At 38.5% G+C, this 26,480-nt stretch overlaps 1 protein-coding gene across 1 annotated transcript in view; it reads right to left on the bottom strand.

Moving 5' to 3' along the window:
• Window positions 1-3,636: 3,636 nt before the first annotated feature.
• PPP1R3A (protein phosphatase 1 regulatory subunit 3A) overlaps window positions 3,637-26,480 on the bottom strand; it is a 36,215-nt gene continuing 13,371 nt past the window's right edge. Inside the window, exons 2-5 of the mRNA XM_069851183.1 lie at window positions 18,577-18,635; window positions 18,329-18,465; window positions 12,400-16,095; window positions 3,637-4,270 (exon numbers count right to left, since the gene is read on the bottom strand). Coding sequence (XP_069707284.1) covers window positions 13,546-16,095; window positions 18,329-18,465; window positions 18,577-18,635 — 2,746 coding nt within the window. The 3' untranslated portion in view covers window positions 3,637-4,270; window positions 12,400-13,545. The remainder of the gene's footprint in view (window positions 4,271-12,399; window positions 16,096-18,328; window positions 18,466-18,576; window positions 18,636-26,480) is intronic.

Raw genomic sequence — 26,480 nt, 5'->3', positions numbered from 1 at the left:
AAATTAGAAGACCTATTCAATGAACACTGAGTTTTGCCCATACAAATACTTGCTTAATCTTCTATCAAGTTCTTTTCTGTATTTCTATTATTGCTACTTTCCATAAACTGCATTTTGCATCCTTTAAAAGTGATGACAAAGAAAATAATATTTTCAGAATCTCTGAGAGTCAGGATTAATGAGTGGCTTAACCTCAGTTCCTTTGAATGGGAATTTATTGACCCTCACAATAACATAAAGAAGTGAATGATGGAGAATTCATTTACTCACTTTGTCTAGCTCACTTCTCTGGCGTGGTGGCCTGAAAAAGACTAAGGCTAATGGTAGTGAGACTGTGAAAGTAATATATGAGACCTAAGAAACTTGTATCATTTAACATACCAGGCATTCATAGTTTCCTCATACAATCTTACTATTGTAGTTTGCAACTATAGGTGCACATATGCTATTTTTAAATGCAGAATGTTAATAAATTCACGGAAGAAAATTATGTGCTCACTTTACCAGGCCAAAAGCAGGTGGTTTGTTTTGTTTTTTTTTTTTCATTGACAACCCAGCTTAACTGCATTGGACATTTAAAATTCAGTTTGTGTTCCTTTTGCCAAACCTAGTACATAAACATCCACAATAATGATTTGGAAGCCACATATCCGTACAGATTTAGCTGTTATTCCTAATGTGACCATAACTGTAGCATCTAGGTGGAGTACTGATAGCCTTGTTAAAGATTCAGGGAGTGCCTGGAACACAGTTCTGTACAACAGCTACATCAGTGTTGTTTGGCTGACAAATATAGCATTGTTTTTCTCACTGTGGTGCAACTCACAAGGACATCTCACAGTAACAAGATAATGCTTCTAAAAAGTAAGTTTCTGAGCGCTGCAAGATGCAACAATAATTTGTGAAATAAAAATAACAATAAATGAAGAACTAACATTTAAACAAACTATCTGTAAATCTCATTGCCATTCTCATTTAGCTTGGCTTACTGTGGAATTAGCAGCAATTACAATATCTAATGTCAAATTGCTTTGAAAGCAGTTATGCAAACTTTAATTTATAGTGTTATGTCTTAGCATAAACTATTAATTCAAGAATTTTAAAATCACTGCTCAGTCTGTGATATTATTTGTCCTAATTTTATACAAGTCGACATTCTAACGCTTTCAAAGGATCCTGATTTACACAGGTGTGAGAATAGCAATGCAAGTTCTGTGCCATATCACAGCCCACAATGTCCATTTGACTATGGTGTGACTACATCATGTGTGAGTCATTGCAGCTAATATTTCCAAAAGCAACTCCGGTGCCTTTCAAAGATGCCTGGCCCATATTCTATTTCAGCCAAGCACCCAAAATCACAAGGCACCTTTAGAAACATGCCAAATGTTATTCCTTCTCCCTGACATTTCACTTGTGAGTTCTCCTATCACTTCTTTCCACTGGCCAGTTTAAAGGCACATCTTGACCTGAGAGTCTGCTGGAAGAGCTTGCACTGAAGTGCATCTGAGCTACCATGGGAGATTCAGAAACTGAAGAAATGCACCTGCCCAGGCAGATTTTTTCCTTCCCCTTCTGCTGGTTGTTTCTCTGCTGCCCCATCAGCAAATGCAAGGACGTGAGTAGTACAGACTATAATCCAAATTACATGTCCTTTAAGTACAGAACTGGTTTTAATTCAGAGGAAGATTCTGATACGTTCAAAGTTCTGGTCTGCTCTGAGATTGCTGCAAGCTCTCATTGCTATTAATGTGTGTGAAGAGCAACAGAAATCCATGCAGGCCTTTAATGCGAGATACGCTAGGAAAGACATTTGAGGACATAAGGCTGGGCTTTGGTGAGAAAAGCCACAATGATAAACAGACACTGAACCATACACCAGACTTCAGCAGCTCCCCAGCCACAACCTACAAAAGGCAAGGGCTGACGACAAATAGCTGCCTCTCATGCCAAGCCGACAGATTTTTTTCCCATCTCCTGGACCCACATTACCCCAGCTTTGTCTGGGTTGCAGTCTGCATTGCCACCATCACCACCTGGCCAGTTTTCACACCTTCTTTTCACCCTTAAGCAGCGTCAATATCAACTGTTGTTTTTCCTAGTGCTGTATGAAGCTGCCTGCATTGCCCTGCGCAGTGTGTGGTGTGTGCGGGTGTGCAACAATATCACTGTCAAGAGCTCAGAAAGTACATTCTCAGATGGCTAGAGATGTGCTGCTGGATCAGGGATTAGAGGAAAAGGTATAGTGGGCTGTAGAGAAGTGGATCAGGCATGTACCATGACTCTGTACTCAGTTCAGCAACTGCACGTGTCTTACCTTGTTATAACTTCTTTTTTTTTCCCATTTTATTCTTTGAGAAGTGAGGCTCTGAGGCTAGCCTTGTTTTGGGGCTGGTTCAGAGTAGTTTGCCTCCCACTTAGTGCAGTCCCATTTTGACAGGCAAAAGCTGTGGTCTTATGAGTTAAGCTGGTAATAAACTGCTAACTCAAAGTTTGCCCAAATTAAGATAAAATCTACATTTGCTTTATGGAAATAAAAGTGTCTTATTTCCTGATTATATCTTTAGAGGGCTAAATTAATTCAAAAATCATTACAAGTCAGTTAAAGGGAGAGGTGAAAACCAGTTTTGTCATAATTATACAATTGCAAAGTTTTATAAAAAAGAAGAATTTCAGAATTTCCATTTAGCTAAAGTGCCTTGTAGATCTCTCCACAGTGTTTTAACTGCACAATCAAAACCAAACACTTGTTTGAAATTAGCATACATCCAAACAAAAAGAAAGATATGCATTTTTGACAGTGAGAATTATTAACTGCTGGAACAGACTATCAAGGGATACAATACATTCTCATTCACCCTCTTTATATCAAGAGTATGTCTGCATTTAAAAGACTCTGTCTCTTATCCTGGGATCATTATTTGAAGTTCCACAATCTGTGCTGCGCAGATCATAATAAAGATGGTCATTTTTTGCCAGAGATGTCAAAGAACAGTTTGGCTTCTGGGACACTCACATACCACATCCCTGATCTCTGGCTCCTGTCAGCTGCCATCCGCCTACAATCGTTCTTTCCTGCAGATGAAACAGCCAGCAAATTTTAGAGATGTTTGTCCCCAGTTGGTCTGCATCTATCACATTGCCCTTATTACACCTTTCCACCTAGCCTTGAAATCTTTTTACTTGTTAGAATCAAAATAATGTAGTAATTGCTCTGAAAATGTTTTACAAAATAAAAAGTTATCCCACATATTTTACTGAGATATAAGAGCTCAGTTAAGAGGGATTTTAGCCATATTTCATTGATTTCACCACTCTAATATCTTTAAAAACACAACTGTTACTTCTTAGACTTAAATATTTGGACCTTGTTATGCCAAGAGGCATTCAAACACTGAATTAAATGCTGTCCCAGGCATGAATATCTTACATACCTGCTGCAAAGCAATGAGCCAAATTCCACTCCAATGCAGACTGTGTCTCATTTCTTCCCTCAAAATTTCCCACCCATGCTGCACTCATACTGCTTTCCACTAATGCTTTGAGTGAAATAATTCTAAGTATCAATGTGAAAAATTCAATCAGTTTCTTGAAACTACAAATATGTCATTGCAAAATGATGCAATGAAACTTACAATTTATACTTTTTATTTATTTGTATAAAGTCAATAACATTTTATGAGAAAAAATGGGTGAAGAATTTGTCTGAAGTTCATGTATTTCAGAGTGTGATCCATGGAATAATATGCTTGGGATGACCTTAAGCCGCTCCAAACACATTCGCTTCCTCAGCAACTTCAGCATTACCCAGGCAATATATGAGCTATTTCCTTCTTTCCTGTAAGCAAGTATGGGCTCGTTGTGTCATACATTGTGCCAACCAAAGAACTCTTTCCTTCTCAGGAGTTCAGAGTAGTTCATCGCAGGGAGAACTCACCAGTTACTTTTGGTGGTGTGCTTAACCATTTTCGCCCATCAGGAGAGCAACTTCATGCTGACCCAGAGTAGAAGCTGACCAAGCCTCCACTTGCCCAGGACACATCATTTAGACGTAGCTACAGTTACAGCACAGTTTCTGCAGAAGCCTTCATACCAGGAGGGGAATTGTAGGATGATTAGAAAACAGCTTTGCTTCTGATGTCAAATTGGAGGAAAAATTTTGTGAAGATATCAAGGTGGGTATTTGAAGGGGGACGCAATTCTTAATGATGTGGTTAGAGAGGTTCTTCATGAAATCTTCAGCATCTATAGTACTGGAAGAGCTCCCATCCTTTCAGAAAAGAGTCCATTCAATAGACATTACAGGGTCAGGAGTTTGATTTCTCTGCTTTTGCAGTCACTTCTCTCTAGACTCGTCATAGCAAAGCTCTAGCTGCCTGACTGCTGGCCTATCTGGCATCAGTCTAGTTTGGGCCGTGAGTTGTTTAACACTAATGCAATGGTAATAAGATAAATAATCTTTAATTTTTTTTATTTGCATATGAGAACAATATCTCCTATATCTTTGATTAAATATGCTTTTGTGCTGAGGGGAAATAAGAAACCCCAAATTCAGTCTGTGTAATGTTGAATTGACTGGGAATGCTTGTGGAATACGAACGTTTAAAAGGACTTAAGTATTAAAGAACTGGGCACCTGAAAAGTTAGTTCTTTTAATTATAGCTATGATCCCAGCAGGAGGCAAAATATTGTCAAGAAAGAAAAAAGGTAGGTATTGAATGGGAACCGCAAGATTTTGTTACTAATTTAATTAAGAGTAACATTATATTCTTTTTCAAAACACTTTACTTATGCACTGAGGCTGGATAATATTGGTCTATACTAAATAAAGGTCTCAGGTGCTTGAAACAAGAACTAGGCGGAGGTGAGTTGTGCAAAACCAAAGTTGCAATCCAGTGACTCATGATGGCTCTTCGTTATAAAGCAGGGTCCAGAATGTGCCCCAAGTTATGGTCTCCCAGTCATCCCCATCAGGAGACCTGACAAATACCTGACTTCCCTTCCTCTCAGTGATGCTGGAGGACAAATTGCAGATGTGCAGAGGAGTGGTGGGTTAACTCAGTCTTCTCTAACCTGGAGCTCAGAGAGAAAAGCCTTCTGGAAGTAAAACTCTCCAGAGTGTTGGCATCTCTTCCCCACTGTGTACACTCAGCCATGGCTTCTACCTAATTCTGAATTTATTTACTCTCATCAAGTGCCTTTCTGTTCAAAAAAGAGATGAGTCCATAGTCCGTGGGTTTCTGAGATATCATTCTGAAATAGCTCATATTCTATTGCATTGCACAGCAAGAACAGAAGCTTTACTCAGGACTCTGGATTGCACTTCCAGCTGGTGGGCACCTGAGCCCTGCACTGGGTCAAGCACTGTGAACTGCAAGAAAACTTGCCCATGAGAGTATGATTGGCTTATATACACCACAGATCAAATAAACATAAAAACTGTGATGACTAGTGCATAGAAAAATATGTAGCTTTGTATCTACACAATAGGACATGGTTTAGCACTGGTTTGTTAAAGATACAATTAAAGAGGTCACAGTTGGCATTAATTTAATTTATAATCAATGCTTATCAAAAGTGTAAGTTCTTGACTTTTGAAGAATTAAAATGAAAGTACATGATTTTTGTAGAATTAAAAGGAAAGTAAGTAATGTTAATGCTTTATGCCATATTAGAAAACATGCTTTTGAAAAATTGTAATGTTTGCTTCTCACTTCATGTCTACACTAAAAGATGATGTACAGCTACAGATGGTGCGAGTCTGTCTAGATCAGCTAGTCTAAAAGGTCGCAGCCTTAGTTCCGAGTATTGAGTTTCTTGCATTTTGTCTAGCAATGTTTGATAATTTCAAGAGAATAACAGCTTATTTAAACATTTCTTTATACCAAATTATGTATCATGTGATTTAAAAAAATGTGCATTACTGTACGTGCAGTTTAGAATGCACTTTATCATAAGATTTAAGGCAAACGTCAGTGCTCCAGAGCACAGGTGGCTTAAGTGGTTGATAATGGTCACATGAGTGGGTACACATGAAACATGGAAGCAGATTCCAAGCAAAGTGGGCTGTTAGCATGTCCCAGCCACACCATCCAAATGTTCTGCATTCACAGCAGCCTGCCCACATTGCCTGCACGGCAAACAGAGGCACTGCCTTTACCCCCCAGGAACACAACCTTCATCAATCAGTTTTCCGTTACCAATGCTTTTGTTATTACTAATGCACAAGGCACAGGGAACGAAAAGGTTTGTGCACTTTTCTGGAGTGCAACGTGTCTTAGAGAACAGTAACATGTTGATTACAAGCTCAATCTGAACTCAGAAGAATAAAATGATCCTATTTCTGAATCTCTCACCTGCTGTGGTACAATGCAGACACATGCTTGTTTGCTTGCTTTTTCTCTCTTTTCCAGCTCTCACTCTCTTCATTTCTTCCCTTTGTTTTTCAAAGGTTTACTAATAATTCTGAAATAATTCTACAAAAATATGCATTACATAAAAGGATTATACACTAAAATTACACCACAAAATTGTGTAAAAGAGTTCTAGGCAGTACTTAGAAGGTCCTTTTTTATGCAAATACTTCACTATGGATAAACCAGTAGTTTGCCAACCAATATTTCTCTTTCATGTTTAACCTCTTGTAAAAGCTTGGCTTCTGTCCCTGATAACATGAGATTATGCTGGGTACAAAGCAAATGCCCCTGTGGCTGCTTGCTCATTCCTCATAGGTTTACCTAGTTCCAAGAATGGTCAAAGCATTGCTTAGTGTTTCTAGTTGCCCCAAGTCATTCAACAGCCTGAACCATTCAAGGAAGTAAGAAATGTACAGGTGAGAGGTCTCTTACCCTTGTCATCTGTCAGTTATGGATTTTGGCTCATCCTTAACAGAGAGGGAAAGACAGGCACATAGCTAGCACGAAGAAATAAGAAATTTCTGAAGAGCTTAATTAGAATTTTTCCCAAACAGGTCACTGCTGTATTTAAAGAGTTCAGGCTGCTCTCCCATTGCCCTGGAAGTAGAAGGAATTCCTTCCTAATAAAGGGGCCTTAATTAGTAAGACATGTTTTTCACTGTCTGTCCCTTGGCAGCTCTCATTCCTCCTCCAGGGGCACAAGGGAAGTACGGAGCAGTCTTCTGTCTTCCCCTGGAGGAGGCAGTACCAGGAGCACAAGCAGTTGACACACTCAGCCCCAGAAAGATCCCCTGATGGAGAGGAGAAATTTCCACGTAAATACAACCAGTATAGTGGCTCCTATGAGCCTATACATCCTATGATCTCCCTGCCATCACATGTATACGAGGCACGGTCACATCCTCTGATCCTTGGGAACCTGCATGTCCTTTTGCATTCATGTATACTGAAAGAAATTAGAGAAGTTCCTCAGTGGCTCTGAACTATACTAGACAACACAGGGATTGGAGGAGCTTAACTATTTACAGATGGGTTTATATTTCTGCGCTGATAACCACAGGCTGACAGGCACTGTTGCTTCTTCCTGATGAACATAGCTTCATGTCATTAGGAAATGATCTGAGTAAATGGCCACAAGGCACATTCATTTCTCCTGCTGGAGGCTGTCCCTCCCTGGAGGGCAATAGTACCCTGAGAAGGAGCCCGTGTTTCTGCTCCTCAGAGCTAATCTCCAATCTTGAATCATTAACTATTAAGGTCAAGGACAAGATATTCTCCACTGCAATACCATTAAGTGGTAATTGATAGATTACAAAGAGAAGTTAGTATATATTTTAATTTTTGCTACTTTATATAGCTAATACTGTATTTGTGTTATCTGTCCAGTCTACTCAGAACTTATTAAACTTTCATGTCTCTTGAGACATGAGAAGGTTGTTCGGAAACTTTCCAATTAGCCATTCTGTTTATTGTTTCTTCTCCATTCATCCATGAAATCTAGTTCTCACCTTTCCACCCACTTGTCCTAGTGCCACCCACACACAAAGACACACATACATCTCCTATGCACCCCCAAGTCATACAAACCTCACTCGTTAAATGACTCAGCTCACCTAGTTCATTCCTGCTCAGAATGCAGAAATTATCTGTTCCCTTCAACATAACCACCCTGTTTCACAAATTCCGTTCTCACCCAGGCATATGTAGTTTTGGTCAAAAAATCTCCCCTGATACCCAAAGAATACTAAAGCTTTGGATTACCACCTCAACTCTGACTCCTCAGAAGCATCAAGACCTCCTAGATCAACAAAGCATCCTGAGTCTCATCATTACCCATGTACTTCTGTGGTCTCCTTTACAGACAGTGCTCTCAGAAAAGCTGCAAGTCTTAGAAAGCTCAGCTGAGATTCACAAAAAGATATGGTTGCCTGAAGTGGAGCTGTATTGGGATTTAAGCATATTTGCAGGTCCAAGAAAGAAATCCACAAATTCCACCTCTATAGACATTTACACATTTTACCAGCTGAGTTCCTTGGTCCAGTCTATGTAAGCGATTCTGACTGTGCTTGATCAGGATGGTCCTGACCTTCAAATACATTTGTGTTACGGTTAATAAGATCAAAATCTTCAAAAAGCACAGTAGGCTCAGCTATTTGACATGTTAACCTTTTAGTATGATCCTTCCATGGCTAGAACAATTCTTCAGTCCCAGTTTGTGAAGCACTGGTGTACACCTGGAAGAGTGACTTCATAGACTAAGGAAGAAATTGACCTGGCTGAGGAGGCATGAAGGTCTTGGTGCCAGTTCTGCATTTTATCTAATGAGCATTTCACATAAAATGCAGAAGGGATTGAATCCAAATAGTCCCTCTTAGACAAATGCTCCAATCCATACTTTAAAGGGTTGAACTAGTTTCTCCAGTCCCAGAACTCTGGGATTGTTTTCTGCAAACTGTTCTTTCTGAAAGCAGCAGCTCAGGGAGTTGCAAGATATGAAACCTGATCTAATAAAAATGTGTCACTGCAAGCCACCATTATGTAACTAATCCCTCTGACAGGGCAAAGTTTTAAGACCCAAACCTGCCATCAGGGTTTTCTAACTTTGGCAGCTCCCTATTTAACACATTTGATTCTCAGTCATAAATTCGATGACTTGAGAGCTTAGGTGTTTTATTCAGGGATGCAGATACCACTAGGCACCTAAAATTTAGTATACTGACTGCAAATAATACCATATTAAACTTCCTTTAGAGATCTGGTTCATATTCTGTTCTCTTTATTTTTCCTTTCCAATATTAAATAGACCTTTAAAGTCTGCAGCTTGTTTCTGTAGCCTATCTACTGTCGAGCCAAAAGTCAATGATGGATAAGAAGCCACAAGCAATTAGCAACAATAAATATTTAAGGCATTAATGATTTGGTTTGTTCTCACTATCTCCTAGCAAGGTACTTGGATATAGAACTTCCTCTCACTCTTCTTCCTGCTTGCCTGAAATTAGATTTAAGTAAATTCAACAGATTATATATGCCACAAAATGGGAATTAATGTATTTGTTATGCTTAGAGTTCAGAAAATAGCCATGGCACACACCTCCCATGGTATAGGATGTATATACCTCATATACTTGTAGTAACACAAACAAGCCTTTTCCCACTATATTATTTTATGTATCTGTATTATATCACAGCTGAGCCTTTCGTGACCAAGGGCCTGTCACATATGTTCATACCTTATTTGTGTTGCACTGCCTGAAGAAATAACTAGAAAGTACTAGAAATGAAAGTATTAACTAGAAATATGTTATTGAGGACTTGTAGGCAAGCTAAATAATGATCATTGTAAAAGCGCAACACATTGGTTATTCCCTGAAATAAGTAAAAGCTGAATATTTTGCTGATGCTCTAAAGCTGTTTTCATACTACAAATAAAAGTAAGAGGATTTTTACAAGATAGCTTATCAAATGATAAAATTACTTGCTTTGTTGTTTTAAGTACATAAGTACTTTTAAGTTCAGGCACCTGCGTTCACAGATCAGTCTGGAGTCCTGTTTTGCAATCATGAGGTACAGTAGTCTGACTAAATATCTTAAATATAGAACGTAAAATCCCATTCCAAATCTGAGAAATGCTAACAGTAGTCCACTTGTATGTAGATGAAATATGCTTATTCTAACATTCAAGTATTTACCCTAAATTCCAACTCTGAATGACTGTGTGCCTTAAAACAGCAGACCCAGATGTTTGAACTCTTGGACGCAGGAATACAACTGTTTGAAGGTACCTTTCTGCAGGGACTGAAGTAACTTAGCTAAATTTTAGCTGTTATTTAGCAACTGTATATTACAACACACACTAAAAGCCCTCTAATTTTTAATGAATGTCTGTATTAATAGATCCTCTCTATTTATCCCCTGTATGCTTTTTGCAGGTCATATTGATTCTCCTGGGCTCCCTGTAACATTTTTCTGACATTCTCCAGAGACTGATTCAAGTCAATGACTTTCTTCCACCTGTACTCCCGGACCTATCAATTATCACTGACCTCTCTTCTTTCTGTCCAATCAGCTGAGGTGAATCTTTGACAACTAACCAAATATTTTGCATTGAAACATGCGAGACAAACCGCTTTCAACTTGCTCATTTACGTACAGAGAACCACCACACAAAGGTTCCCATGGCTCCAGGTTGTCATGGCTCCCAGGTAAAACAAGCAAAGAGCAAAAGATTCCTCAAAGCGTATACTCCTCGGAGTCCCCAAGATTCAACAAAAAAATGCAATCAGGCTTTTTCATTTCCATGGTGGCTGAACTGCTCAACTCTGCTTGCAATAAAGCCTTTGTCCAAGATATTTAAAGTTCTTTAGCTAAGTCAGATGCTTAAGCATTGGGACTATGTCTGATTAAGTTTTATCTGAAAAACAGACATAACATGTTTCTTTTCAGACAAAAGTCCTAGGAGAAGAACTCCCCCTGGGATTTGAGTTGTAAATGAAAGTCTGTACCCTCAAATGGAAAGCAAAGTAGCTATTATTTTGAGCAGAGAGCCACTTTCAGCATAACTTAGTTGAGAAAGTAGGAACCCACCAATGCACAGAGGTATTTCCAAACCCTGGGGACCATATTCTCCTAATGTTAACAGCAGCGTAATGGTTAAAGTACACCGTGCTCGACAGAAGGTCCATGTTTGGTAAAGCTGAAGATATTCAAACACGGATTTGAACCCTACAGTTTAGTGAATTGAGCATTTACCTATCAGTACAGGAACCTTGCCCTGAATTTCCTTTGGAGTTGTGGGGTAAATTAGACTGAAAAAAAGGCTTTGAACTTGGAACTGCAAAGATACTTCTTTCGTGGCATGGTGATTTTAACTATTAGACCGAAAAATATATTATGTTCTTGTTCTCTCTGGCCCAGGAGTCTGGTACTTAACTGCATGGTGACAGTTTCAGCAAGATAGTTGCAGGGTACTTTCTTCACCTTTTTAGTCCTCTAACGGAGTACTTTGATCCTGTTGTAACAAAGCAGACACTTCTTGAGAGTCTCTGCTGTACTAGGAAGTGAAGCTATAGCTGATGTCTCTATTCCAGTGAGGGTGAAATCCTGAACCACTTAGATCATGGACTTCTCACACTGCCAGGAGCAAGCCAGCAAAACTCAGGGAATGTCATGATATTTAAAAATGCCTATAAACATCATGAAAAGGCTAGATGCTTTCAGCATTTGTGGTCTCCCAGTAAGGAAGTGTTCAAGACCATTATTTTGGACTTACTCAGATTCAGCCTCAATCCTGCTCTAAGTTTAAGCCTAAGCTTTTTATTGGATCCTGCTCCTAAGGCTTATTGAATTAATTTCTTTATCTCGATGAACATTTAGCTCCTAGATAGATTTGAACCTTGAACATCTGGACCGGTATTACAGCCTTCAGCATTCCACCTTAATGCCTCTAGCCCATCACTATAAATCATTTCTCGATTGCTGTGAAACTTTGTCAAAACATCTAGCCATCAGCACACACATCAACAGTAAATCACCCCCCCATTTGCTCACACCATTGAATGTACCACTTCCACAGTGCTCCAAAGTTTTGATCACCTGGGGAATAAGAATGCCAGGATGACTCCCATAGCAGTCTCCTAACATCTTGAAACACGTAAATAAACTTTAAAACTACTTTAAAAGATTTATTTCAGAGCTAAGCTAACAATTAAATGACTTCACTATTATGTAGCTCCAGCCATACATTGCAACGAAGTCTTTCATTGCTGACATAGTATTTCACAGTGACAGAGAGGAGAGGGAAATAACTGTAGCTTAAACCAACTCTTTTTCCTTCTTATATTCTAGGGATACAATAACATTATCAGCCATGTGGTTTCTTTTAATGCACTACCTTTAACAGCATTTATGACTATCATCTGGCAAATGGCTGAAGCACGATATGACCTGTTCGTCTTTTTCTCTCCGTTCAAAATTTGGGCATGACTCTACATGGGAGACCAGTGATGCTGGAGCAGCGGAGCAGCCAGTGTGCCTGTCCCATGGGATTCCTGCTTCACAGAATCTCTCTGGGCTCTTCTTAGTGTGGAAATCAGGCTTTTCTGCTTCAGCCAAACCACACAAAACAGCCTTACTGAACCCAAGGCTGTGTCCTGTGTTTTCTCTTGGAGTTTGATTAGCTCTAGGATACAAGTCATAGAAAAAAGCAATACACCTAATTCAGACATGCTCAACACAGTCACAGCACTCCTTTGTAAAATTTATTTAATGCTTTGTATTATAGATATGCTCAAGCAACACTGATGAAAAAATGTAATTCAAAGGCTTTGTTGAATAACAGTTCAATGAAATTCTCAGTCATGTTACACAGTCTTCATTTATAAAAAACAAAAACATTTGTGCACGAGTGAATGGTAAAGGCCTGTTGCTGTGACCTTCAGCCTTTTCAGGGTGGAAAAGCACATCTAATCTGCTATGTAGTTGAATTCCAAAAATTTCATAATGTTACTGAAGTCAAAGCCTTATATTTTTCAAATGAGTACCACTGGAGCTCTAAGTCAAAACAAAGAAAAAAAAATTTTGGAAAAAATATTAACTCATCAACAGATGTCATATATCTTAGAGGAGTGGGTAATTACACTAGCAGATTTTCAACTGCACTGTCAGTACCAAAATACTAAGAGAGTTTTTATACCATTCCTTGTGTTGTTATGTACTACACAAAACCTTAGAAAAACCTCCCAGAAAAAAAGATGCTTTACTGCAAAAGAAATTAAGGCAACTAAATGGTGTTTTGAACTACTAAAGAGATATGAAGCATTGCTTCTTCATATCCTGCTAAGAAGCAACAGCTGTACTTCATTTTAACTTGACATGCTTCAGAACTCATATTCATATAGGTATTTAATGATCCAAATGTAATGGTCCTATATAGTATAATTACTTATATGAAGGCTCAACTTTATATGTGATCTTTTAAAAAAGATGCTTCTGTGGAAAACTTGCTTTGGTTCTCATGATGAATAAACTGTTTAAAAGCGAAAATGCTTTGGAGGGGTTGGAGACTACTGATCATGGATGCTGAGCACAGTTGACAATCAATTATTATTATATTATTCCTTCTTGAATTATGTTATTCCTTCTTGACAGTCTCCTTGTTTCTTCTTCCTTCGCCATACAGCCAGTACAAGGAGAACAGGTAGAGTGCAAGACAAACCATCAAATCATAGTGGTAGAGTGTAGCAGCAAATAGAAGAAAGAAGAAGAAATAAAATATTTTGCAAGCAATATAGTTTAAACCTGGAGACTCACTAGGTAACTTAAGTGCTTCGCTCTTCTGGTTAGAAATATCTGCAGAATCAGAAATGTGCTGGCTTTCCTTCTGTGAGTCATCAAGCCAGTTTAGCTTATTTCCCTCAGATATTGAATGGTCAGATGGAGAGCCTGTCCCTCCAACTTCTTCAGTAGGTTTACTAATTGAAACCTCTGGCCTCAATGACTTCTCTTCTTTGAACTCTGCTTGATGGAAACTTTGACCTATACTTCTTCCTCTTTCTTCTTGAGAAATCACTAGTTCTGAAGTGGAAGTTACTTCTTTTTTTCCAGCTCCAGGAGAGAGGTTTTTATTAATACATGTCATTCCACTCTGTAGACTTAAATTGTGCCCTGATCCGGTAGCAACCTTGTCAATGACTCTGAATTCAAAGTGTCTATACAGATGTTCCGTATCTCCTGCCACAGTGGGCCCTTCAGAAGATGCCACTGAAGAGCTTTTATAATGGAAACTGGGTGCAGGATTTGTGCCAGAAGGTGGCATTTCTGTTTCAGCTTTAGCATGTGAATAGGAAAGCGAACCAACATGGCTTTCTTCCCTAAAGAGTGCTTCTGCCTGCTCACTGGATTGATGCTTCTGGGTGCTTGGGGGACATTTAAATACTTCTGAATATAAACCCTGCTGCAAATCTTCTTTCTTTCCTGTAGCAGAAGCCTTTACTGCTTCTCCTACAGGTAGAATATTGCCGATGTCTCGTTGTGCTTTGGCACGTTTTTCCCTGCTATTACATACAGACATCGTTTCTCCTTGCAGTGTTTCATGTACGTGTGCATTATAAATGCCTAAAACTGATTCCTTTTCAAATTCAGTGTCATATAATACACCCACTGTGTTGAGTTGACAAAGAGCATAATGTGAACCATCATTTCTCCCTTCATGTGTATCAAACGCTGTTTCCTTTTCCTCTGTGGGCCTGTCACTTAGTGCAGTCTCTTGAGGTAGCTTAGCAATTACCGCTTTTTCACTGGCAGACATTTTTTCTGGAGCACTTTCTGATGTTGTTTTAATTATATAAGCTGTACCTGCCTCTGCTTCCTCTGTAACACCCTGCTCAGAGACAGAAGACTTTTCACAACTCTCTGCCTCCTGGCAAGTAAACAACTCCTTTGTTGAAGCCGTACTCTGAGGCTCTGTGCTCCCCCTCTCTCCCCACCAAACCTCACTACCCAGTTCTTGCCACCTCTGCTCCATGGGGTTTGCTTCCCTTTCCTTGCCTATCAGTCTTCCTTTATTTGTGTTGTCTGACTTTCCTCTGTCTTTTAACCTCGTGAATCCTCTGTGTTCCCCAACACCTTCTGCTCTTCTTTCATCCCCCAGAGAGGATGCCAGGGGATCTGCTTGTGCGGGTCTGGGTGCCTGTTTGCTGTCCTGGGCTGACAGAAGCGTTGTGTTCAGTGCTTTGGCAGTGCGTTTTCTATGTGACTTGAAAGACTTGGGTGCTTCCTCCTCGCCGATTAGTGCTAAATCTGCTACCTCAATGACTTTCTTCTCCTTCCCTGCATCAGTGTTATAGTTCTTCCCTGACATTTCACCAACTCCTTTTTTTTGCATATACTGGCTTTCTGTGGAATCTATTGAGACATCAGCATGTGCAAAAGTGTCGGCATATAAATCTCCTCTTAAATGTACCTGAACTTTGCTTTCAATCATCTTGATTTTTGCTTCATTTTTATCAGCACCTGACAACAATGAATCCAGAGTTTGGTGAGATGCTTGCAGTGCCTGGTGCTCCGGAGCTGGATTAGCATTGCCATCCAGTGTCTCTGATATGCGTGCATTTAATTGCATGGATTCATCATGCTCTGGAGAAATCATTTCTGGTCTCATTTCACAGGCCTCTTTCGAGGTATCAGCAGCATCCTCACTGATGAATAACCTCTCCATCATCTTACTTCCTGAGGCACTATCTGTTTCACCTTTCGAAATATCTGCATGGCACTCTTTTTTCCGGCCTGAGCCAGCAGCCATAATATCAATAGCCTCATTTTGCTTTGTCCCAGGAAAATATTTTGCTGATGAAAGGCTTTTGCTGGTACTGTTGCATTCCAAAGACCACTCACCACTGTTTACCGAGCCAGCAGCAACTTCCTTCCCAGATGGCTGACTGTTATAATCTCTTGAGGAATACTTAACTTTACCTTTTAATTCTCCTCCTATCTCTTGTGCCGTGTTCTCAGATGAGGAACAGATAGGCACAGGGTGCCTTAGTAAGTCACCACTTCTTTCTGTACAGGTTAGCTTTTTCTCCAATCTTTCAGCGTCACTTGGAAAATTAACTGGTTCAGATGTGTGTAAATTCCTCTCATCTCTGGAAGAGGTACCTCTAGCTCCTGTGAAGTGCTGATTTAGCTGAAACAATACAATAGAAAAGAATGATCAAAAAGTGCTTTGCAAAAATATGCCAAATGAAGGAGCCAGGATTTTGTTATGGCAGGTTGTGTTTTCAGTAACAAAGCTTTTATGGAAACGTGGTCCAAACCATTTGTGAAATTTGCATTGTATGTATTTTTTAACATAGGTAATGAGCTTTATGGTGATGCTGAAAGGAGTAGGAAATAAAGTAGCATTCAGAAACCTCTCTCTTTATTCATGAGTTCAGTAAGCTGCTAGTGCATTTTATACAAATTAAATCTGAAGAGAATATTCCTTAAAGAGAGGGTAATTCATTCTTTACACATTCGGTTCTAGGTTTGGAGGGAGGGAGGTGGCGGGGAGGAGGGGGGAGAATTGATGCTTAAATGAGGGCATTGATACAGTACATCAAAGCCTGGTAATGTACAGTATTGTCCAGTAAAACAAAGACACATTTCACACTGACAAATACTGTAAGGATTATCTTTGCTTCATTTCTCTCAGGGACCATTTTACAGGCTTCAAACCAGACTGTTTTTAGACAATCTGGTAAGACATGAGTTGGAAATGAGATTAGCGAAGTAAAAGGCCAGAAACTAATCACTATCCCTCCTAGCTCCCAAATATCATATTGTATTATTCAGCTATGCCTGCTTGTCACTGCACTCTCCTCTCACTTTAGCACAGTTACACTGATAACACTAGCTGATCAATTAGAGGCTAGCTACTTGGGCACCCCTTTATGCATTTGCACTTGCTGTAGATACCCCCATTACAGTTTCTCTTATTAATATGTTTTCTGCAAAGCCTCTGCAAACTATTAATAGTAAAACGTCACTCAAAGAAAAGTGAGGGAGCTAATGTCTCTGCAAATTCTGTTTTAATGACCCTCTGCCAACCAGTGCTCAAGTGTATTTGAGTTCTTCGGTGATGCCAACTGTCAGGATTTAACAGTGAGATGCCTGTGTTTTTTTCCCCTCCTCATAACTGACATTTGCATGATCTCAATAATTATATGCAAATCTTACGATTTCCCCTTCTTCTCACATAAGGCTCATGTTACTTGTCAACTGCACAGCTGTCTTGTCAGCCAATGCCTGTGCGTTTCAAAGATTTGGTTGTATTTCCATCTATTATAAGCCTTCATTGTTTAATTCATTAAAGAGTGCATAGTTCAAATTAACATCTAAATTATAGCTCCCCCTTCATTTATTGTATGGACAATCCTGCAATTGATAAACAAACGGTTATATTTGATCCTGCTTTTTGTAATAGGGTGGATTGCGAACAACAAGGGATTTTAGAGGTTCTCCTTTTTATGTTTCGCAATTTAAAAAAAAAAACAAAAACGTGACGCTGACTTTCAGGCAGTGAAAGGTCCCACAATAGGCAACAATTTTCAACTTTTTTTTAACTAAAAGACAAGAAAAAATATATTCAAATAAGGAGAATTTATTCTCTCTCTATCAATAAGAAAAAAAAAAATGTTTCTCATCTTTCTCTCCTGTCTGATTCAGCATTCACATTTTCACAGGTGATAGCTATTATAATCTATGATTATGAATCTATGCGCCCAAATGATATGAGCTGAGAACAGACACTGAGAATAATAGATTGCAGTTCGTGTCTCATTTATTGCCATTTTTTCTTTCATACTGAAAACTGCAAGCCAAACCACACACACACATGCACACACACAAATCCAAATAGATTGAATGTTCACTGAGTGTGAAATTTATTATAACAAATCTAACGTCAAATACTGATATAGAAAAATCTGCTAATATAAATATATATATATATTTTGCTCATACAGCATGTTACATAGTTATCCTTTGAAAAACTCCAAGAGCAAACAGTCCCATAAATATAAGAATTTTACCAAATATGAAGCATTTATTTAAGGATATTGCCATCCTAGAGACTAGGAAGAGAGATTTTTTAAATGCTACTCTTCTAATTCCTTCAAACTGTGATACAGAGCCTCTGGTAAAGAAGTAAAAGGGAGAAGTCATTAATTTAATGCTAGAAAAAGTTGATGCACTATACTGAAATCAAAGGACCTTCTATTGTTGAATCAGTTAAAGATTCAATGAAAGTACAGACCAAGGCTTTACATTTGTAAATTAATACATCAGTCAGCTCTGTTAAAAGGGGACATTTCACCAGCTTTGAAGCGTAAATGCATTCATATCATTTAATACTGTAGATATAATTGTATAACACTTACCAGCAACTCTAATTCTTTTTCATCATCTTCATGATCACACTGGTTGTATTCTGCATTTTTATCTTTTATATTTTCATTAGCTGGCTTGGTGCCTTTGTCTTCTGCTTGTGAATAAACAATCTCTGGGATGTTTGTGTCTGAAGAGTTAACAAAAATATACTTGAATAATTTCCATGAGATTGTTTGTTATACTATCTTTTTAATTAACTTGTGCAGTAAGGAAGAACTAATTAAACCATGTGTTGTACCTGAAGTCCTCGAATTATTCCATGTGTCATCGTCAGATGTTGCCAATATTTCTTCTTTGCTGTTAAACAAAAAGATACTTCCTTTGTTATCCTGCAAAAAATATTGTTCCAATTCCTCTTAGACTCCTAATTAATTACACAAAATTTTGAATGTGGTTTGAAATTCTGAAAATAATATCTTTCTAAAATTTAGATATACTTGAGTGGGTTGGTCAAAGAAAGAATTGGCCAAGAAAATGAAAATGTGTTGACCTTCAGATTACATTGCAAAGCTGATGGGTTTTCCCAGACCTTTTCTGAGAAAGCAGCACAAAGGTGATTAGATAGGTCAGTAGCAGGAGAGCACAACCTTGGGGTCAGGCAAGGGTCTGGAAGGATATATGTGTTCAGGTATATGTCTCTCGTGCTTATATTTCTCAAGTATTTGTATGAATACAGAAATTGCTGGAAAAAGACATCTTTGTTACCTGATATAAATCAAAAGATTCTCCCTGCGTGTATGCAGTATAAATCCTGTTGTTCAACTATGCCTGGCTGACAGGAACGAATTCTGCTTCCCTGCAGCTGGTACAATTTTTGCTGTTGTTTTGCTGGCTGTGAAAACAAAGGCCAGGTCCAACATAACAAACACCTACAGAGAGATGCTAAGTGCCTGCAGCCCTCCTCAATATCAAAGCAACAGCAGTTTGAATTGTGTCCTTATGGGGATGTAACCTTTAGTGGAAAGGGGGGAAAAAAAAGTAAAAATAATGTCACTTATGTAAAGTGTAAATTATATCACTCTTAATGACTTCTCCATGAGGAACAATTTTTTTCCTGTAGGTCTTAATTTATGCCTTTTTCAACCAGCCGTCCACCTGTTACTGAAAATTACTTTCTAATTTTCAAATACTAATCTTTTCCCCTTCTATTTTCTTCTAGCGTCTTTCATTTGAATTGATATAACATTAACTCTGTCATCTAAATGCCTAATTCAGAAGGAGGATGCTAAATTTATACTCTGTTAAGAGAACCTAGACACTGACTGTCACTAACTTTTTAAAATCCAGCCTTTATAGGGATTGCCAGACTGAAGCAGACGGAAGATCCCAGCATTCTGCATCTGATCTCTGATGCTGGCCACCATTAGCCACTTCAGGGGAAGAATCTTGTAGGCAAATACTTGGACTAAAATGCATTGCCCTATTAAATTTCCTCTTGGCCTTTTGTTGTTAGAAACTGTCCTTGAAGCACAAGATTTAGTGCTCTCTCAACAGTTCTTTTTCACCATTAATTGCAATAATGCCGACTATTCATTCTATCTATATGAATGTCATGTCACTCCTGAATTCTTGTACGTGCACAGCCTCTGCGGGTTTCTCACTGTCCTGCTCACACCAAGTTGTACTTTCCCCTGCCAGCAGTTGCTATAATCTGCATTTCATACCGAAAAAGGCAGACAGAGTCAAGCTCTTATTTTCAGTAGATCTGCAGGGATTTTAAGGTAAATCACTACTGCTTGTTATTTATACATCATTATTCTTTTTTTTTTTAATGTTCATATGTCTCAGCACTACATCTAGTTCTGCTTTCTTCTGCCCTTTTCAATCTTTTTCACTCACCTGCTTCCATAAGCCTAGACACTGTGTAGGTTGGGGCTTAACCATGAGACAGATGCATGAAAGCATTTAGGTGTTAATAGGGTGACTGCAAAAGACCCAGATTAGGAGCTAGACATGTATAACACATGAGCTGAATCAGTCACCCCAAAATAATGATCCCAAAACTACATGGGCACAGCAGGGAACCTTCTACTGGTATCCAAGGGGCAAAGAAGAGTGTCTCAAAGCTTTTCTTTGAATGTAGCTGGCCACCTGCAGTGTTCAGCCATGTGGATGCAACTTTTGGGAAGCAGAGATGGCATCCTTTGCTGCCGTAAGGGGCCCTTATCAGCTTCTTAAACGAATAGAGTTTGACACATTATTTTTCTTTCAAGAAGCATTCCCAGAAGAAGGGGAGATGTTGATGGCCTCATCTAACGTAATAGTCTGCTAGGAGCCAGAGCTCACATCCAAGATGCAGTGGCACTTTCAGCTTCCATCACACCCTGATGTGATTACAAACTCCACTGCATACACATCCAAAATACACCCCAATTACCAGGCTGCAGACTATCTGGGGAGAAACTGGAGGGCAGATTTGCCTTCTACTCTTAAATTTGGATGTACAAGCAGGGGCCTTACTTTTCAGCTTACTCGTTATTCCTCGGAGAAAAGAGAAACTAGGTTCTGTCCCCTGTGCTCCTAATCCAGTGGCAATTCTTTGTTTAGATTAATAGCTCTTCAGTGTAAAAGATCAATGCAGTCTTTGAATAAAGATCCTAAGGAGGAGTAACTATTTTACTCAGCCTTTGAGTGAACAGATATAAAGTTGCTTGAAGCTGGATGCTTACAGACATGTGCCAGGATGGGGTTTACCTTATCTAGACTTAGTTTTCTTAGCACCTGTGCTCAGGCAGTTGTGTACATCAACTCCATCATCACTGGTAAGAGATTAACATCTCTGAAAGGAGATTTGTTCTCTCTGTCATGGATATCATGAGTGAGATGGAGTGACATAGCCTCCTAACAATCTTCGATGCCTCTGAAAGAGACTGACCACAAAGGGAACTTACAGTGTTTCAGAAAGCGGAAAGTAGCTGAGTGAATTTCAATTTGGAACTCTAAAATCAAACTGGAGTGTAGCTACTGAGTTTTAGTGCCTGGGACTGTAACACTCAGTGTATGACCTGAGCCCCTCAGTTTCGCTTTTGCTGTCATTAGAGCTGAATTTGTCCTTAACTCTTGTTCTAGTAGCGTCTAGAGTCTCGATCTGCAAGTTTCTTGTCGAAACTGTAACATGGGTAATGAACAGCAATAACAATACAGCTTCACACTCTGGATCCATGCTGCAGGGCTTATAACATAACCTCTTGCATGCTGCACTGAATTTTCTAAGGATGTCTGGTTTACAGCCCATTATTTGTGCACACCTGTCCTGCAGACACCTGAGTATAGGGAAGGTCAGTATGACAGCTATTTCCTTTATTTTACTTCTACATCAGAAATATCTGTGCTCATATAATTATTCCATTGGGAAATCTAAAATTAACCTAAGTTGTGGTATTGATATTGTAGTGTTTGAGGACCACAAGAAGCATAAAACAATAGTCATTTAACAGCACTTCTTCAGTCTAAGAAGCAATATGAAGATGCTGAGACTCCAGTTGTGTACAACCACAGAACAATCTCATAAATATATGTAGACTCTAAAGACCGAAATACTTCCCAAAATCCAATAAAAATTAGCCCCTCCATCAAACAGTGACAATTAGAAGGTGTTTGTCAAGTTAGTAAGTATTTTGACTGATTGTTTTTCTCCATATTTCTCTGAATATTTCCTAGCTCACTATCAAAATTCCATGAGCTGATTTTTTAATTATAATATTAGTTAATCTTTTGTTTCATAAGTTAATTTTCTTACTGCGTTGTGGAAGGTGATCTAAATATGCCTACATCATGTAGTGAGAGATAAAATTGGTTTTCTGTTTAAAAGCAAATCTTTTTATTTTTATCTAAGTGATCCAAGCATTCTGACAACAATGTGAGCTAGAAAATTCCATTATATCAGCTGATGCAGTCCCCTTCCTTCATAAGTACCTGTATACCTGCAGAAGCTTAGTTGCTTTTTATCCTTCAGCTGAATGGGGCACATCTTCATAAAGTACATCAAGAACTTCAGAATTTCTAAAAGCTTAAAAAAATACTTATGCTCATATAATTCATTCTTGATGGAATTATCATTCACTTGGACTGAGTGATATAAAGAAAGCAGGAATGAAAACAGTAATCACTACATTTTTGCCTTTAGAAAGAGCAAATGGGAAGATCAACAACAAGTTAGTAGGACTGAGAGGATTTAAATTTTGATGGACGTTATGCAAAGGAGTTCAGAAGTCCCAAATTTATGTAGAAATGGATTCCCAAACTGAGAAAAAATGTTAAACATGAACCCTAAAGATGTGAGGAGTAGACAACTTGCAAGTGACAAAAAAAAATATTTAGCCAATAAACCGTATTTCTTTGACTTCAGAAAGGGCTAGTACTTATAATGTACCACTGAAGTTTGATCATGATTTTAGACAACCTATGGAAAATCCCACAATCAAAATAATTCCCCTAAACTTTTCTACCACAGTGCTAGTGGTAGGGCAGAATCTTATAGGAACAGACATCTTTCAGGGCATAACTGACAGGAACAGAGATATTGAAAATGACATTATTACATCCAGTCTGGAAGCAGAATTCAGTGCTTAAATATGCTCCAATTAAGAGGAGCAGATAATCTCTAACCCAAAATACTGAGACATTCAATGGAGGAAATCATGCATTGGCTTAAAATCTTTGCTATTCAAATCTATCAAATTGGTCCTTATACTACTGCAACAGTATCAGAAGAATAGGAAAAGTAGTAGCTAAATCTAGGAAAAAGAAGAGAAGTAGTGTCAGGGCAACTACAGGCCCAAGTGCCTTCAAAAAGTTTTTGTAATAGATTTAGAACAAAACTTAAATGAAAGGATAAATACAGATAATGGAAAACGGCATAAAAATGCCAGACTCACCTGCTAATGTCTGTCTTTGATAAGATTACTATATTTCCCTTGTCTAAAGATCAGTTACTGAATCTCTCTGGACTTCATGAAAGCATTTATTGTGCAGTCACATGGGAAATCTATTAATTAAACTGGAGAAGAGGGAGATGAGTACAAGAGCTAGGCAGTGGGAGAGGGGCTTGGTGACAGTGGTGCCCCACGAGCTGGGCTGTGTAAAGCTGGCAGATATCACTGGGGAATTGGAGAGAACCAGTTGTGTCATCAGACTTACTCAGTCATGTTATTACAGACCAAGGCACAAAGTTAAGTTAAATCCATGGCAGACAGGAAGTTGGGACACATCCCAACACCGAGGAGGATTGAAAGAAATGGGTGGCCTGGAGGATCAGAATAATAGATTAGGGATGACATTCAAAATTACAAAATGCTGTGTTATACATTTAAGGACTAGAAAGAGTTTCTGCCACAAAATGAGGGCTCAGAAATTGGAGGAAATAGACAAACTAGAAAAATCTGAGTTTGTTTTTGGCAGAAAACATTTCCAAGCCACCAGTATGAGATGGCCAGAGCAACAAGGCAAAAAGAGTTCTGCAGTGAGGTGTTGGTGAAGGTATTCCCAGTAATGAAAGATTTCCAAGAAATATTCATGTCATGGCACCAGGCACAAGTAAGAACTCCTCTGGAACACTTGTATACCTTCTTCAAGTAAGATTAATTCAAACTGGAACAGATGCAGAGGATGACTACAACTGGCAGGATGAAAAATCTATATTAACTAAGGAGACAAACTGAGTATTTCTATTTTCAGCCTAGCAAAATAAAGTATGGGTGGAGAAGCAAATGCCCTCTATTAATATAGCAAAGGGGTAAATACTGAGAAGGTAGAAAAGATATTAAGCAGCAAGACTTTGTTAATGTATTAATAGAGTTCACAAAAAACATTTGTTGTGGTAACTTAAGATCTGTAAGCATTTGAAAAGTATATCCTGTAATTTTTCAGTGTAAGTACCAGGCACAAGAAGCTGAGAAGGTCTCGGTGTGGAAACATGGATGTGTTTTTGTGAACAGGATTATGTAACACATTTCCCAAGGGGTAAGACTTCGTGATCCCATAGTCCCAGTCCAGCCCTATTTTAAATGCTCCTATGCAAGTATATGCCCTGAGAGTTATGCTTTCAGGAGCACACATTTCACTGTGGAACAGCAGGTGCTTTGCTATGGTCTGAAATAGGTTTGGGACTATAGCCAGGAGCTACTAATATCTTCATAATGGGTGAGGTTGTTATAGCTTGTTGTGGGTTTAATTCACACACCAATATTTGGCAAAAGCTGTTTCTGTATGTTTGTATAGCCTGCAGCAACATTTGCATTGTTTTGTGTTATATCCATTTAAGCTAGAACGTAATACCTAAATCACAAGCTATTTATTTTACAGAATGTGAAATAAAGGCTAAAATTGCTGGAGTGCAGAGTATGGAGAGATGAAAGTGCACCTGTAAAACTCTTGAAATTAATGCAACCTGAACAATTTTATACTACCTCATACTTAAAAGAAAATGTGGGAATATATTTTTTAGTCTGAAATATGGAGAAGTATGGGGACATTAAAGTATTTAAAGAATATTTTTCTCAAATATTTTATTAAAAACGTGTAGAAGGGAAAAGATTTTTCAAAACAATTTTGTTTAAAAATCCAGATACGGTCTTATAAAATCTTCCATGATTCTGGTTTTTACTTCAAGGTAGATTCAAAATCAAAATAACAATCTTCTACTCTGACATTGAAGTGAAGCTAAAATGTCCTCTTTAAAGAAGCTAGCAAGATTGAAGTTGTTAACCAAATAGTAATTCTATTTTAATTTCATGTTATATTTCTAAATTCAAGAGGATTTTCAATATGAGTGCTTTTAGGTCTAGAACTGAAAGTAGCCAGCCTTGCCAAAGAACAATGTCACTGGAATGTAATCATACAAGATCTTTGAAAAGAAGTAGTTAAGTACACTAGCAACATTCTACTGAGAAGCAGAAGAGCAAAAAGCAAATTAGCGCAGATAAGTGCTTGGGTTTGAGATGTCACTGGAGCCAAACAGGCATCCTGCACAGAACTGTAACCCCACGGAGCTGAGGAGACTAGGGTCACATGAGGAGGGAAGGGCTGGCAGTTTAGTTTGGTTATTTTCGTATCATTAGCAGCAGATCTCATGTCAAAAGGAAGTAGAGAATGAAATAGCTGAATTTATTTAAAAAAAAAAAAGCAACAGCAAAAAATATTTTTTAAAATTCTATATGCATATTGGAAGCAGAAAGCCTGTAAAATTTTTGGAGGAATTGAATTAAAAGAAAATTGCTGAGAAAATATCTTATGGATTTTCCATGTCTAATTCTGAACTTCAGTAGTCACACAACAAAAATAAATTTGTAAGGAAGAGGGAATTTTGAAAAGACTACATAGCTGTAAAGTTCTAAACTGAGATTCGAAGTTGCATTACATTGTTTGTAGACTCAGTAAGTAAGAATTCAGTCATCCCCCACTTTTATTTTTATTAACATAACCCTTTGTAACAGTTGGCTTCCTGAAAAACTACATTTAAAATATTGCTTAGTGTATACTGCTCTTAAAATACCAGTGGGACAGGGGAGAAAATGCTAGAAGGGAAAAAAAGAAACCCTGCTACTATGCAAAAAAAGTTAAAAAATATAGAAATATATGCTTGATTCTGGTCTCATTATCATGGTGAGACTATCACTGAAGATACATCCTCTGAGACCTACATCCAAATTGTGTCCTATCCTGTCTGTATGACGACTCATGAAAGGGATTTAAGAGCAGCCAAGGATGCTGGTGTAGATCTCCAAAATGCAGACTTTGACTTCTCTTTGATGAAGTCTCCATAGTTAGTTCTACTGTATCTCTGTCTGTCATTATATTAACTAAATATTTTACGAGTAAAGATAAACTGATTCCTTGCCTCCATAAGGCTCAATCCAAAATGTACTATAGGAACAATTCTCCTACCGATTTAAATTAATGCCTGTGCTATCACTCACTGAAGTTACAGTTTTATAATACAATTCCATGATTCTTTATCACATATGGTTCCAGTACCTTATAAATATTAGTCTCAAGCCCTAATGCTGCCAGAGAATTCACAGCCTGGCTCGAGAATGGGAGGTACAACCTTGGCTTGAAGCCACCTTTGTGCTTCCTGGGGCCTCTCCTACTGTGCCTCAGCACCAGCCAGGGTCTGTAAGGTGGCAGAGAGATGACAGGAAG

This window comes from Phaenicophaeus curvirostris, chromosome 1 (assembly GCF_032191515.1).
Source record: "Phaenicophaeus curvirostris isolate KB17595 chromosome 1, BPBGC_Pcur_1.0, whole genome shotgun sequence".
Classification (NCBI taxonomy): domain Eukaryota; kingdom Metazoa; phylum Chordata; class Aves; order Cuculiformes; family Cuculidae; genus Phaenicophaeus; species Phaenicophaeus curvirostris.
This window is presented reverse-complemented; position numbering and strand designations above follow the sequence as displayed.